Source organism: Coturnix japonica, chromosome 4, assembly GCF_054131305.1.
Source record: "Coturnix japonica strain WE chromosome 4, WE-NBRP24, whole genome shotgun sequence".
NCBI lineage: Eukaryota > Metazoa > Chordata > Aves > Galliformes > Phasianidae > Coturnix > Coturnix japonica.
The window spans coordinates 62911288-62927316 of record NC_140666.1 but is presented as its reverse complement, the minus strand read 5'-3'; the positions used below and the strand labels follow the sequence as shown (position 1 = coordinate 62927316).

The 16029-nt window shown below is 46.6% G+C and overlaps 1 protein-coding gene across 7 annotated transcripts in view; it reads left to right on the top strand.

Moving 5' to 3' along the window:
• Nucleotides 1-7682: 7682 nt before the first annotated feature.
• Nucleotides 7683-16029, top strand: part of PPP3CA (protein phosphatase 3 catalytic subunit alpha) — a 180898-nt gene continuing 172551 nt past the window's right edge. For 5 of the 7 annotated variants that reach the window (XM_085545279.1, XM_032444064.2, XM_032444063.2 and 2 more), the window contains exon 1: nucleotides 7683-8287. In XM_085545279.1, coding sequence (XP_085401405.1) covers nucleotides 8230-8287 — 58 coding nt within the window. In that variant the 5' untranslated portion in view covers nucleotides 7683-8229. Of the gene's footprint in view, nucleotides 8288-8934; nucleotides 9012-16029 lie in introns of those variants that run through there. The other 2 variants (XM_032444066.2, XM_032444062.2) reach the window with 1 other exon arrangement.

The window sequence follows — 16029 nt, the reverse complement described above, 5'->3', positions numbered from 1 at the left end:
GCAGTCATGACCCATTCCTGTGGCCATCTGCTGTGTGGTAGGATCTTGCTGTATTGGTAGGACATACTTAATTGTACAGCTGCATTGCAGGAATCACTTTCTTTGGTATTATCTCCTGCCCCTTGCTCTTTAACATAAGCCTGGTTACTGCAGCCTAAAATGGATATGGCACAGACACGATCTTGTGCCCACTCTTGGCACCCTGCTGCCCAGCTGGGCAGAATGCAGCACAAGCACACGGTGCTTGCACTCTGTGCATCTTGTCTAGATAGCTGTGATCAGCCCTCTGCTTGCTGATGTGCTTAAGTGGGAAACTCCTAAGAACCCAACAGAGCGTGTCTCTGGGGATGTTTGTAGGGTTGGGAGCTGCTCTCCCCAGTCTCTCACTGAGATCAGGGTAAGCCCTTGCTAATTTTAACTTGGAACAAACCCATCTTTGCAGATATTAGATGAGTTCACTACTGAGCAGAAGGTTAGAGCTGTGGTACTTAAATATCACTTAAGTGTTATCTGAAGATTTTAATGGGACTTATTTGGTATATGTTCTTGGCCTGGGCTCTGCACAAGGGTTGTTTTCACCCGAAGTGAACTACTGAGGGGCTGACAGCATCCCTTGGAAGACAACCAGCAAGAAGTCATTACTCTTGGGATAGCTGTGAACTCCAGGAGAGTTAGAGAAATATTTCCTTCTTAGGCAGAAGGCAGTGTCATATAAAGCAACTAACTCAAGTGCTAGGTTTATTGGCAATGTTCAGATGGCAAGAAAAGCTGACAAATATTTACTTACACTCAATAAGTAACATCTTCATAGTTTTGAATAATGTTAATATCTGTTCCTTGCTTATGGTTTAAATTATTTTCACAAACCATTAAAGTCAAGATGATGAAATTGCCCTATCCTGTAAGGCACATCTATTTATAGAATAGATGTGCTCTGTACCAATAAGGATATTTTAGCAGGAAAATATATTATCTGAGTGCTTTTCAACTGCATTCTCCAGTCCTGTGCGCTTGATTGTCATCATCTAGAGCTATACCAGCCTCTGGGTAACACTTTTTTAGCAATTCAAAAGATTTATGTGTCTGTTGCTGCACTGAATGCCATTCTTTGAGTAAGCACAGAACACTGAAACTTTTTTTTTAAGGAGGGAGGAGGAGGAAAGATTAAAGCAGCTCATGTGGTTCTTACATAAAGCCTGAGAAGCTGAAAAGCAGTTTGATTAAAATATGATTGAAAGGATGTTCTGTGACATGCTGAGGTTGATGTTTTTAAATGACGTGGGTGCATACGGAGGAAGGGGAGTGTTGCTTGTTGGTTTTTCTGTTGCTGTTTAAGGATATTAACATCTGACCCTGCACACTGCCCTGCAGGAAAGCCCTGTGGGATGGCAGGGTGCTGGTACAGGGAGGGAGTCTCTTGGCAGCATTTGGTTAAGGCTGCAGCCCTAAATTTGCAGTGTTGGTTGGGACTGTTGGTAGTCAATTAGAAACCTAATTCTGCCTTACATTAGAGCTGCTCTTCATCACCTTAGGAATATAAAATGGATTTTAAGTGAGTGCAAGTGTAACTCATTACTTTATAAAGCAACTTTGCGTCTTATAGCAATTATCTTATAGCAAGTATTATAGCAAACTTCAAGGGGGAAGTGGGAATCTAGATTCTCAGAGAACAGATTATGGCATTTCTGAATGAAAAGTAATTGAAGATTTTTATATGTTACAATGCTACCAACAAAACCAACCTGAATAAGTTAGTTACACTTAATTTAAGACAACAACTGTATTCATTAGACCTCCTTAAACTGTATGGCAATCTGCAGGTTTGTATTTGGCTTTGTAAATACTTGGGAATTTATAAACTCACTTTCTAAGATCAGGTTGTTCTGTCCTTTTCTTTTTTTTCCTTCATTGCCAAGTTCCTAGGAGAAGGCATAGCACAGGATGTCGGTACTGAAAACACGTTGTGGCCCATTGTTCCTTTTCATAATCACCACGCTACTTTAAATAATACATCAGAAGACAGTTTGTATTCTAAGAGTTTTCAGCAATTAAATTAAAATTGTTCAGAGTTTGTTTCTTGAATATGAAATTATTTGGATTAGTTATCTCACCCCAGCACCAGCTGTGGTCTGTTTGTTACCAGTGAGCCTTTGGCTGGCACATATGACACTTGAATAAATCATTTACTCCGGGATGTGTTCCACGCACATTACGGTAGCAGGGATTTAATCCATACTACTTTCTGTCCATAAAGGCAGCAGAAATAAATAATAAATCACAGCATCTTTATGAAAACAAGTAAGGCTCCACTCCTGCAAAAACAACTACAAACACTCCTCTTTGTCCTTCTGTTTCTGACAACAGCATTGCTCCTGAAAAAGGAGGGAGAAAAGCATCCTGGGTATTAACCACAGAGTACCCTATTTTGCTGTAGGATCTCTTCAGCTACTCCAACTGCATGTCATTTTTAATACTGTGCCAGAGTTCAATAAACCATATAGGAGGTGCCTGTAACACAAAATGAACACATATTTTGTTATTTTGTTGTTCCCACTTCCTTCAAACATCTCCTTTGTCTCTAAACAGGCATCAGTGTGCAACGATATTTGCTGCTGTGAGAACATTATTTAAAAGAGTGAGGTTCTATTCCTTTCCTTTCTTAATTTGTATTTTTTCTGAGAGACTTTAATATTCTGGGAGATAACATCTTAAGGCCCAATGTGAAATTCCGTACTCTGTATTCTCCATTAAGAGCAGCGTCTAATTAAGAACCAGAGCCTGTAGGATGAACTCCCCGGGAGCAAATGACTAATTCTCGATAGCAGGGCTGTGCTTTTATGCCGTTGCTTGCATCTGAGAGCGGCTGGACGCTGGAGGCTGCTCCCCACAGCCCCCTCCTGCAGCCTCTCCGAGCGGCGAGGCAGCGCTGGGTGCTCCCAGCAGCCGGCTCAGGGAGCTGCGGGCCAGCAGGGGGAGATGAGGGGATGCCTTTCCACTTTCGGGAGCCTTGGCTCTGCTGCCTGCCGTCAAATCCAGCTACTGCTTCTGCACTAAGGTCTTTCCAATGCACCGACTTGCAGCATTTAATTAAAGCTATAATTTTAAACACATTTAGGCACTTCAGCGTGGTGCTCTACTGGATACATAAGCTGAATTAAATCTGCTGTTTGCACCATTATATTTATAGGGACAAGCTACTCCTGTGGGTCTAGTTTTAAACTGGTGCCCATTTGTCCACACTGTTGGGCTCTGCTTGGGCTACTGGCCTGCAGCTGGATGCAATAGGGCGACTGGGACTGCGGCCCAGCTGTGCAGGAGCTCAGGCTTGGCTGATTTCCTCTAACAGCAGATGTGTCAGGCAACTCCACCAGTTGCTCTTGGCAGCCTGCAGTGCCATTTGGCTACGGCTTTACTTCTATCTCTCCTGCTTTTCATTCTTGTTTGTTTAGTCTTGAGCCCTGTTCCTGCCCTCTTTGTGTTCAGCTCCTAGACCTCACCTTGTTCCAGCCCTGACTTACCTCCTGATAGAGACCTGCTGACTTTCAAACTTCTGGCTCTGTGGTTTTCTGACCATGCTGCTCAGTTTAGTGTGTATTTATCTTTGTGTCTCTGGTGTCTTGACTCATGCTGGCTTCAGCACTTGGCCCAAACTTAATCCGGGTCTTCACTTTAGCGCTTAACACAGTATTGCAGCAAAACTGCTGGGTCACAGCCTGAACCAATGGTTGAGCACCAGGTGAGAAGGCATGGCTAGCCCAGGGAGTTCAGCTGCAAGCAATGAACCTGAATGACCAGGAGGGAGGAGCCTGTATACACCTTCCTCACCTTCCTTTAAGGCTTAGCAGCTGAAGGAGCAGCACCTTTCTGGATAGAGATAGTATTTGAGCTTTGCTGGTTGTTGGAAGTGGTGAGCTGATTTTCCTCTTAAGAAATCTGAAACCACAGTGTAAAAAACCTAGTGTATCTGTAGCATTGGGAATGGGGTAGGTGGAAGACCTTTGTATCATTTGTCTCAAATCTCCACAGGGTTTGGGATGGCAGGTGTGACCTGTGGATTAACTTTGCATCAGAGGTTTGCTCTGAATGCAGATATTGTCATTTCAGTCTGGGTGTGAACAGTTGTGCTTCTTTTATCCTGACATCTATGGGAAGCAGGCTAGTCCTTGCAGGGGTTATACTTCCAGAGTTTAAGGTTATTATATTTTACTTAAAAATAAATAATAATATTGTTTCTATCTGTTGTCTCTTCTTAAATATCAGTTAGGCTCCCTGTAATTGCTCATAGCACCATTTGTTACTGTTTTCTGTGTAGATTCATCATCTTGGAATTTGGAGCTAACCTGCCTTCTCTCTCCAGTATCGCTTTATTCCAACATAATTCATTTTGGTATCATCCATTCCATGACTCTGTAAAATTGACTGTATTGCTGTGTTTTCTGAACTGGACACAGTATCATTAAAAGCATGTATAAATTCTGCTAATAGCTTCATGACCTAACCCAGAACCAATACAAAGAGCTGAGCCAAATGCCTAACAGATGTGCCCTCAGAAACACTCAGAATTCCAGAGGCTGGCCATGCAGTAAGTTAAGTGCTGCAATTGGTGTGTGAGGACCACACAGGGGAGATGAAAGAATGCATGAGGTGATGCATTGAGTGGCTATGTCTTGTTATCTGTGCTTTCCATCTCTTTACAAGCAAAGGCAGATGAGACAAGCAGTCATTACCTGCTACAGGCCCTTTATCTAGCTCCCTCTTGTGTATTGAGGTAGCACAACTGTGAGAAACTACTTGTCAAGAAAGCCATTGGATGATGCCCCTTGACCCTTCCATGAGTGATCCAAGTTGCTATCTAGGTTTTCTGCGCTGGTATGAGTTTTCTCTCTTGGATATGATGAAATCAAATGGCACCAATAAACTATACTGGCTTTCCCAGGCTAGCATACAGCACTTGCTGTCAAATTTGCTTTTGTCAGATGTAAATAAATGTAGATCTTCTAGAAATTTTAAATGCTTATAGTCAGCATTGTGAACTTCACCCTAGGGTTGCGAGCACCTCCTGAGAATACACTGTCGATGGCACCTAGTTATGTAACAGCTTTAATCTTGTAGATGGCTCTGTGTCTTGTTGTTGGCACTATGCCTATGAGTTGGATGCGCATCTATTAAGAATCCTATCGCTTTTACACTAAAGAGAAGCAAACTGAACCAACTACAGATCTCTCTTAAAAGAAAATTCAGGAAAATAATTAGTTAAAACAGCATTAATATCCAGACTAACCTTGCTGCACCTATTTTCCATACAGTAATTGTAACACTCAAAAGCATTTTTATTCCAAGTGAATGAAACTGTCAAACTTACATTTATTGTATTCAAAGCTAGAACTTCCAGGGACTAAAACTAAGGCATGAAGGACTGACTTCCTGCAGTTAGAGCAGTTTTTCTTCTAATAATAATGATTAAAAATTGGAATGCTAGGTCTTACAATCAGTGCTTTTAAATGGAATCTGAACTAATTGAGTCAGTATGCAAATGTTTAATTACATGTCTAGAGATTCATCTTCATCTTGCTGCCTAAATGAAAGTCCAGGCCACCTACATTTTGCATGGGACCTATGATGATGTTTGTGTCTGTTAGCCTGTGCCAGTAAGGCTGTTAATTCCTCCTTCCACTTCAGATAGGTGCTGCTGCTTTATGGAGCTGCTATGTACTCAGAAGAATTGTCATGTCTCAGCTAAAATGGAAAACGAGTGCCTGTCTGAGGCAAAGAGACAGAGAGGACTCTTATTTCAGACTTGAAACAACAACTCTTGACTCTTCCCCATTTCTCCCACAACCCCAGTTCTCACAGGCCTTGCCTCCAGAACCTGCGATCAGAAGTAACTGCTCTTCAGAAGATGGGAGCTTCCCATTTGTTTTGTGGGGCTTCTGTCCTACTAGGGGATCAACCAGCTAACAATGCAACAGACAAAACTGGAGAACCTTGATGGGCATAGATGGCATATGATAAAAGTTAGAAGGAAAGAAAAACTGCTAAGAAGCTGGGGAGCTTTCAGGATTCTTAAAACATGCTGCAGTTGTGACACTGACTGTACTCTTAGGTCAGCACCAACAGCCGCACTTCTTCACTGGAAAAAAATCAGAGCTGAAGCCTTGTCCTGTGACTAATAGGGAAGCAAGTGTGAGCTGCTGTGAGGTGTCTCTGCTCTTGCAGCCTATTAAGAAGAATCAAAGTGACTCATCTGAACAGCCTGCAGTCACAGAAGAACGGATCCCAACTGGTCCTCTGCATCTCACAAAGCCATGTCCCACAAGGTGTATGTAACGCCCAAATGTACTGGTTGTGCTGCATTCCTGATGTGCTGCTTCTCCTTCCATGCCTGGGTGCTTTGTGCTGCTAAGCAGCGCTTCCCAGCCTCAGGAAGGCTGGTGGAGGCCATTCCTGTCCAGGTAATTCTGTGCTTTTGGTGCTTCAGGAATGTGCTTTGCATCTGCAGAGCCTCATATGTTGCAGTCATCAGCTCTGGGACTTACTTGGGTTTGCACCAATTATCTTGTTTGATCACTGTCTGTTCTCTGATTCTTGTGGTACCATTTCAGGAGGAAGCTGAGAGGAGCTTTGTTCCCAGCTTAGTTTGCCTTCATGGGACTGAAGGATGACCACACTGCAAGGAACTTGGTATGGGATTGGTATTGGGCAAGTTCATTACTGAAAGGGTGGTGAGGTGCTGGAACAGGCTGCCCAGAGAGGCTGCAGATGCCCTGTTTTTAAGGCCAGGTTAGATCTTAACCAGGCTCCTATCTAGTGGCCAGCAGCCCTGCCTGTGGCAGGGAGTTGGGACTTGGTGAGCATTGAGGTCCCTTCCAACCCAAGCCACTCTATGAGCTGAATGCATACTGCTGTACTGAATGCCTGGCATGTACAGTGTCTTCTCACGTTCAGTGAAAATACTACAAGGAGAGCCCATAAAATGTCCTCTAAAAGTGCCAGGCAAATGAATGCAGGAAGAATGTGTCATAACTGCTCCATTATTTTCTTTGTGGCTTTCTGGAGCAGCAGCATCTGCTCGACAAGCAGATTGTGCATCACCCCGAGGGGAATGGGGAGCCAGGCGAGGTGTCTCTCGGTTCTTGGCTCACCTACACACAAGTTATTCAACAGTGCTCTCTAAACATCCTCCTTCCAGAACAGGTGTGCTCTCTCTTCCTCTTTAATTAAACTAAACCGGAACACTCAGCCTTACTCTGGAAATCGGTCACAAAATCGCTCGGGGAAGCTCCTCCTGAGCCACTTCGCGTACGAACGAGCCCCAAACAACACGTATGCTTACTAATGCGCTGCCGCCCAGCAGCAGCACAGAGCGGGGCGCTGCCGGTGAGATGGCGGGCGGGCAACAAGGCCGAGCCCCGGCAGCAGGAGCGCGGCTCCACGAGTGACCGCCCCGGGCCCCTCACCGCCCGTCGGGCCGAGCGGGGCCGCTCCCCGCGGCGTGGCGCTGCAGGCCGGACCCGCGCCGCGGCTCTGGGCGCACCTGGGCGGCCCCGGCGCGGCGGCGGTGGGCGGGCGGGAGGCGCTACCTGACAGTGAGTGGCACCGCGCGGCGCCCAATGGCGGAGCGAAGCAGCGGGAGCCGGGGAGGGCGGCGCGGGGCGGGGAGCGGGGGGGGCTGCGCCGCGGAGCGTGTGCGGCGCCGCGGGGCCGGGGCCGCTGCGTGTGCGGGGAGAGACCCTCGTGGGGGGGGTGGGTGGGGGGAAAGACGGATCCCGGCCCAGAGCGGCGGTCGGCGGCGGCGGGAGGAGCCGGCGCTGCGCTGCGCTGCGCTGCGGAGGAAGGAAGCGGGCGCGGGGCCGTGAGAGCGCAGCCGTTGGTTACGGCTCCCGGTGCCGATCGGGGGCTGCTTCGCCGCCGCCGCCGCCTGACAGTTGTTCGTCGCCGCCGTTTTGTGCGGGAGGAGGGAAGCGAGCGAGCTCCGGCGAGCGGGGAGGCGCGACTGGAAGCGAGAAATAATTAACTGGAGGAGGAAGAGGAGGCGGAGGAGGAGGAGGAGGAGGACGGGGGTGGAGGAAGACGAAGGAGGAAGGCACCGCGCGCAGAGCCCAGCCCAGCCCGGCCGCAGCGGCGGGACGCGGCAACTCCGGCCCCGGCGCAGCAGCCGGAGCGCTGCCCGCAGCGGCGGCCGCCTCAGCCCGTGCCCGCTGTGCGCGAGGGAGCGCCGCGCCGCCGGACATGTCGGAGCACAAGGGCAGCGAGCCCAAGTTGTCGACGACGGACAGGGTGGTGAAAGGTGGGTGCCGCGCTGCGCTGCGCTGCGGGCGGCTCGCCGTGGGAAGGCGGCGGGGCAGGTACCGGCCGGAGGGCGGCTCGGCCGAGGGCTGTGTTCTCCCCTCGCCTCCTGCCCGGCGCTCCATTGCAGCATTTCCCCCCCTCCTTCCCCCGCCCCGCTCCCCGCCTCCCCTCTCCGCCTCGAAGGCGCTGCGTGGGGCTCGCCTCGGAACGACGGGGAGCCCCGGCTGCCTCCCGGCCCCCTCCCCCTCCAGCCGCTCCCCCGGACGTCCACCTCCCCCCCTCGCCCCCCGGGGCTCCGCGCCCCCCCTTTTCTCCCTGCCCGCGGCCCCGCTGCGGCTGAGGCTCCCCATCCCCTTCCTCCGCACGGCCGCCCGCCCCCGCGGCACTGGGGATGCCGGCAGCCGGGGGCTGGGGGCGGCAGGGCCGTGCCGTGAGCCGCGCCGCCAGGCGAAGCGGCCGAGGCGGCTTCATTCGCCGCCGCCGCCGCCTTGGACGCGGGGCTCGGCCTGCTGGGGTGTGAAAGTGGGCGCACCGCGGCCGTGTATGTGTGTATGTGTGTGTGTGTGTGTGTATGTATGTGTGTGCACGCAGATGTGCGGGGGGCTCCGCACCCCCACGCGGCGGCTCCATGGTTGCGCTCAGCCCGAGGTGTGCGTGCGCCGTGAGCCGCAGCGTTATAAACACAGCCCGTTCGGATTAACAGCACCGCACTGAGGACCAAGGTCGTATTTAGCGGGGTAGCGCCCGCTTCGCGCGGTCCATGTGCGTTGCTCGGGGTGCGCTACGCTCGGTGGGGTTTCCCTGCCGTGCCGCCGCCTCGGCTGGAGCGGTGGGATGCGCTGCATCCACCCGGCGGGTTCCAGCCCGGAGCCGGGGGCGGCGCGGATCCTTGCGGAGCCCGGGGAGTGTATTGGCGTGAGTGGGGGCAGGAACCCAACGATTAACGTACGGACCGTGTAGGAAAGCAAATTACTGTTGTTATTTCGCGTTTGTGTTTACACATTGGCGTCTCCTCACGCCTTCCCACCGTTCCTTCCTCCTCCTTCTTTATCTATTTATTTATTTATTTATTTTTGACGTCCTTTTTCCCCCGGATGAAGTTGCAGCTCTTCAGATGTTGTAAGAAATGCAGCTCCAGGCTCAGTACCATATTGTTTGGAAGTGGGTTGGGGATTTGTCTTCTCCTGACTGGAGTGTTTGCAGCCTAAGGACGCGGTCAGTGCTGTCACACCATCAGCAGGCTTTAAGAAGCCTGGAACAGTGATGTTGAGCCCATACACTTATCATCGCGAGGTCCAATGGATGGCTGTCCTGTTGGGAAGCCTTTGCTGCCGTCATGGGATGGCTGCTTTTCTTTCTTCTCCTTTTAAAACCCTGACATGTGACCAAATGTCCTGATCTCACATGTGACAGGACTCCCTCGGACTCAAGCAGGCGCTCATATAATAACTATAGGGTTGGAATTACCATCTCTAATGACAAAATGCTTGGTAGCTTCAGTGGCAGGTTTCCATTTGTTTACATGCGCCAATAAGTTTGTTGTGCCTTAAGGAACCATTTTCTTAGCAAACTTAGTACGTGTAGTTAGATATAATTTTATAATGCAATTAGAAATCAATTTTGTTGAATGGAGGTAGTACTGAGCAAAATGCACCTGCTGCTCAGGGGTCTCTTCATCTCAACTCCAAGTGCCATCCAATGTCCCAACAATAGTTACATGGTTACTTGTTCTGTTACATAGGAAAATCCCTTTAAGGCCTTAAAATAGCGACTGAAAGGGAGTAGAGTACCGATAAACTTGTCCTTTGTAAGATTATTCTTTGCATAGATCATTCACTCTGCCTTCCTATGGACTGTAAGGAAATCCAGGAAGTAGACAATTGGTAGCGATAATGGAGATACATAGGGAAAAATTAGCCTCATTTTTCTGTGGGGTGTGATTTGTGTCTTGCTATGATAAGAAGCCAAAGAAGGCTTGCCAGGCTAACTTAAATTCATAGAAAAGGGGGAAAAAAAAGAAAAGGCAGCAACACCTTATTAGCACCCATATGTATAGCTGGAAAGCCCTGATGTCCTGCAGGGCAAACCAGATACTCTGACAGTGTTAAGAGAATTGGGAAAACAGCTTGGCTTTTTTCCTTCTTTTTTTCTCTTATTTATTTATTTATGTTTTAAATTTAAATATCACATGAAGCCGTGTTTGGGAAGGAAATGTTTGCAGCATATGGATGTAGGCTCTATATTAGACTTCTCTCTGCCGGTGGATGTGTGGTGGTGGTGTGGTTCGTTGCTTCTTTGCTTTGTGTAGAACCTTTCTGTTTGCTGGTACGTGACCAAAGATGTCAGTTGAGATCTGGATCTTGGAAGCGATGGTTGTTGTGAAGTGATGGATGGGTTTGGGGAGGTGGCAGTGCCGGCAGCAATATGCGGGTTGCTTATGGCTGCGTGCTGCCTCTGAGGTGGGCTGTTGTGGGCTCTTCTCTTGCACTTAAGGGTGTCACTTAGACAGAGAAGTGGGTTATTTCTGTAAGTGAGAACTTCATCCCATGCTCATTTTGCATTACTTATTGAATCTCCTGAACTGCGCTCCAACTGATTTAAATAAAATGCTTTTGGGAGAAGGGAAGGATGGCTCTGGAGCCCATAATGCTAAAAAAGTGCTGGTCTTCTCCTACCTCCGTGGTGCAGTTGGTATAAAATTATGCTCAACATTTGTGCAGTGGGTGATGTAAAGAAGAAATTGAAGTCTGTCTAATGTTACATTTCCAGAAGCAAATGGTGAACTCTTGGTAAAGCTGACAAAATTGGGTTCTTTGGAGTTAAAGGAAAGGAATCCACAGCGTGCAGTTGCAGTAGTACTTCTTTGATATACTTTTGTATTCATGTTTTGATGCAAATTAGGCAAACCATCTTTAATCATTGGATTATTTTTTTGTTTGATCTTGTAGAGGAGCTATGCTTTGAGCAGCGAGTAAGGTAACCTGTGCATTCAAAGGTTGGCAGGATCAAGGCTCAGGATGGCATAATGTTGCAGCAAATGCTGACTCAACACATTTACAGATTGACATTCCTTTCTTCCTTGTTAGATGTATGATGCAGCCTTCACCCAGACAGAGCTGTTCACACGTTCGTGTTTTCTTTCAGGACTGAGAAAGCTCCTCCTTACCCATACTGCTTTTAAGTCCCGAGACTCACCAGTCAGCGCATGGGCTTGGTTGCTCTTGTGAAGGTGGGAATACCTGTCCAGGAAAAGCTGGACTGGGAGTACTAGCTCATTCCTCATGGGTCACCGAACAGCTGTCTGATGTCAACAGCTTGTGGTCACTACTGACATTAGCAGGATTTGAACCCACCAGCCTGGAGGGAGAAGCTGCGTATCAGGTTACTTGACCTCCTCAAAACATTCAGTGTTGCATTACCGCCTTCTAGAAATACTGCTCTAAAGCAGAGTAATCCTAAATAAAAACTTCAAAAGTGAGCTGTAGTAGTCATACAAAGAAATGAAAGCAACGTTTCTTGGTTGCTGTTAGCTGGGTTCTGTGGTTGTTTTGATTCTGGCATGCAGGTCAGATAGTTGGGTACTTTTTGAACATTGGTTGATTGTCTTGTTTGAAAGAAAGTGGAGTTTTAGTGGAATCTCAGCTCTCCAGATGATCTGCCGCCATGACTTTTGATCCTTGGTGTTGGCAATCTCATGTTGTGCACAGTGTGCTTAGGTGTATGCAGTTACACCAGCAATTAATGACACTCAAAAAAGTAGCCACCGATCTCTTCTGTCTCTGAATTACCAACTGTCTAACGCTCAGGCTGTCAGTTGTTTGTAATATAATATGAATGTCAGTTCCCAATCAATGTTAGCCATCAGTGTTAACTTCAGATTCATGAAAGGTAAAACTGGTGTTTATTGCTGTCAATAATGAGCGTTAGCCGTGAAGTTTAAAGTTTCCATTAGTCCAGGGAGACTCGTATGTACCCTGCTACAGCTCGTGCATCAGGCTGACCTTCAGTGAGCCAGAGCAGGTGTACTACAGAAGCCTACCTCTGTCTTTCTGTGAGTAAAATGTAATGTTTTCCAGCTTGGATGTATCATGCAAGCACTGGCTTGTCCTTCTGTGTTAATTATGCACCATGACCTCAATGTCAGTAGCATTGGTAAATATGGAATGCATTTTGGTTTAAATTTAAGAATTAGGAAATCTATGGCAAGGGACGATCCTACTTGGATATTACAGCTGTCTAATGATGGTAGATGGAATGGTTTTGTGCCTCTCTAGTGAGGATGCTGGAAGTTCAAAATCCCTCAGATCCTCATGAGGGAGAGGAAGGATTTGCTTTGTAGCTGTTTCTATTTTTGTTTTAATTAATTAAATTTAACCTTGTAATACTTAAGGATGCACTCATGCTCCGAGGGAGGCTGCATCTGGGTTTAAGGGATGCTATCAGATGGAGAATCTGCCTGAAGCTCTGTCAGAAAGGTACTTAGGTTGCTCTCAAAGTAATGCTTTCTATTAATTTCCATGGAAACTACAACAGATGCAAAAAGCACAATACCGATGTTTGGTAGAGCATGTTCTCAGCTACAAAGCTCTATTTTTCAATGTAGTCACCACCATTAGCAAATTCATATGCACAAGCTGATTTGAGGCATTCTGCATTTTGTGGTTGTCACAGCTGTTTGTGGCCATCCGGAATGTGGCTCGTCTTTAGTGTTACTGTCACCACTGCTGAAACGCACCATCCGCTGCCTCACTGTTCTCATATCCACTGTTTGGTCTCCATCAGCGTTCAGCAAATGTCAATGAATGCCTTTTTCTCCACATGGAGGAGTTCAGTGACACACCTTCGCTTCATACGTGCTTCTGTGTCAGGTGCCATTTTGTCAGACTGCCCCTCTGCTACCGTCTATCACGCAGCAATAAACTGCAATGAAATACCAGTGGGAAGGTTCAATGTCTGCTGCTGTGCCACCAACATCTGCCTCCTGATATGGTAGGCCAATATAATAAAGTGGAAGGCGTTACTTTTAGAGCAGCCCTCATAGCATGGCTGCGGTGGAAGAGTTTCTGCTCCTTCCTATTTTTCTTCACTGAAAGAATGGCTTTGCTGGCTTTGTACTTGAAGATCCCCTGGTATCTTCATGAAGCCATAGGAGGGGAAACTGAAAACAGAATACAAGTGAATGCGCTTGCTTAACGCTCAGGTTAGGATAACTTAGAAGAGAAATTGATGCTGGCTTGTTTTCTTGTGTCTAGCTGCTGTGTTCTTGTATCTCATGGACAAAACTCAGTTAATACTTCTAGTACCAATGGCTTCTGTCAGTTGGATGTTGCCTAGGTATTGCAGTCTTGTGTTTCTTGCGCTTTGTAAACTTGTGCCCGAGTGACTAATGGACAGCACTTGTTTTAAAGGATTGGGAATGTAGTAAGGAGAAATTTAAACAAAAGCAAAGTACAGTGCTTGACAGCTCTGCTTGTGTAATTAAGCTGGTGATTTATTTTGATTTGTGAGCTAAGTTTACCTCTTACTCATTAGGATAGTTTTGTAAATAAGACCTTTAGTTAAACAAGCCTTTTACTGCACGGCCGTAGAGAAAAACCATGCATGCACTGAAGGATGCCTTTCTTAGGCAGTTGATACTGCATTGGTGGGAGATTTTTCTCATGCTGTGGACTGATGTGAGGTGAGATGGGAGACAAACCTGCCTTATTTGTGTGTTTAAAATCCTTTTCTGCTTTTTAATTCCACACTGGCTAAAGCTTTCTGCTGCTACGTGCTCTTTTTGGCTGGGCCTGGTGAGAGAACTAGTGCTTTTGAATACCGCTGATGGTAGTGAGAAACTTGAAAGCAGAGTTCATGCCGGGTGTTATCAGCATTTAACTTCAGTGGAAAATATGAACCAGTGGAGGTAATTTTCCATAGGGGAATGTTGTACGGAGCAGTTGTTTCGTCTTTGCTGTTTGCTCCCAGATTTAACAGTATCTACATCCATTACATGCATCTCACTTAGAGATGATAGATGCTATGAGGTTATTCTTGCTTTTCTGTGTAGATCATGGCAAGGAGATTAAATAAGAAGTATGAAGTTGTACAGTCAAGTATATTTTACGTTTTAGGTAGTTCCGTGATTTAAGGCTTCCTAGTGATGTTGATGTGCACCATGTTGTGGGGGATGGTTCCTTTTTTACATCTTGAAAGAATATGGAGAGAAGTACTTCCTTAAGACTGTTTTAAGATACAAAGATACAGTTTTACTCTTTTTATTTTCTCAAGAATGTGCCATAAAAGAAGCCACAAGTTTCTGAAGTAACAGCCACTTCAAATCACCTTCATGAAAAGGTGCCTACTTACATCCTTTTATATGTGGTTTCAGGAGTCAAATGCGAGTTGCTGTCGTGTATCATTTCTTCAGCTGAATGCTTAAATCATTTCCTGTTCTGATAACCGGTCATTTACCTCGACTTTCCCCCAGGAAATATCTTTCTATGGCTTCTGAGTCAATAACGGTGAGATGCATCACCCCAATTCTAAAGATCACTTCAGTGTGTGTGCGGCCTTGTTTGTGTAAGGCCGTGTCTCAGTGGGGGCTCTGCCACTCAGCTTGGAGGTTGCAGTGTGTTAGTGCTGGAGTAGCCCAGGTATGTTCTTCTTGTTTAACTGCTGGATGGAGGAAGAAATAGAAGACCAGATGTGGAGAAGCAGGGACAATAAATAGTATGATGGTAAAATTTGTTGCTTATAAAAATCCAAACTATTCATTCCTACCTCATTTGCTCCCCCACCAGAAAGCTGATACTGTTGAAATGACACCTCCAGAGCTGTACCTCTCTGATGGCCATTTACATGCATTATAAACTATGTATTTTTATAATCATAGTTAGGTATGTTAACATTGATATGGCAACACCGGTGTTATGAGGAGGACATGACCATCTTATTTAAGATTTAATTGCAACACCAACACAATTTCTGGCTGATAACATTTGTACTTGGAACTGGAAAGGAGAAAGAGTGGGGTGGAAAGGCTTCAGAGGTTAATTTAGGGTGTTTGTGAGTGTGTTGTCCACATTGCATGTGCTTAAGGCATAGGTGGCGTTCTTTCCTTTTTACAGTGCATTTCATGAAGCTTTTGAAAACTCCATTTGATGGCTAACATTTAAACTTCTTTCTACTTAGAATTTCTACTGAATTTCTACTGCGTCTTCCTTTTAGTTTTAGGTCTTTTTTAAGACTTTGTTCCTTTTAAGATCCAGTAAGCTCTTTCTCCTCTTGTTGATGTTCCTTTCCTGCATTTCTCCCAACCTTTCTAACTAAGTATGTTGAAAAGCCAACTGCTGCCTGTTAGCAGTCATTGGGTTGCACGTACTTAGTGTGAGAGGTCACCAAACAGAACTTGTTTCCTTTGACTGTGCATCTGTAGGTGCCCGAGGAAGCATGTGAGAACAGGGGAAGTATATTATGACTCTTCCTCTGACTTGTGTTGTAATTCTGCAGCCAGCTGCTGACTCTGTGGCTTTCTTTTCAGCCGGTAGCTCCACTGTCAGTGTGCTGCTCAAGCCCTCCCCAACTTGTCACAGAAGGATGTCTATATTTTGCAGTTCAGCTGCTGCTTGCAGGTTGCCTAGCAGTAACACTGAAAGCTCACAGCATGACTGTTAGTTTTAACTCATGTAGCTTGCAAAGAGCTCTGAGAGCTAGCATAGATGATGGTAGTTTTGGTTAATTTAGGAAAAGAGGGAGTAT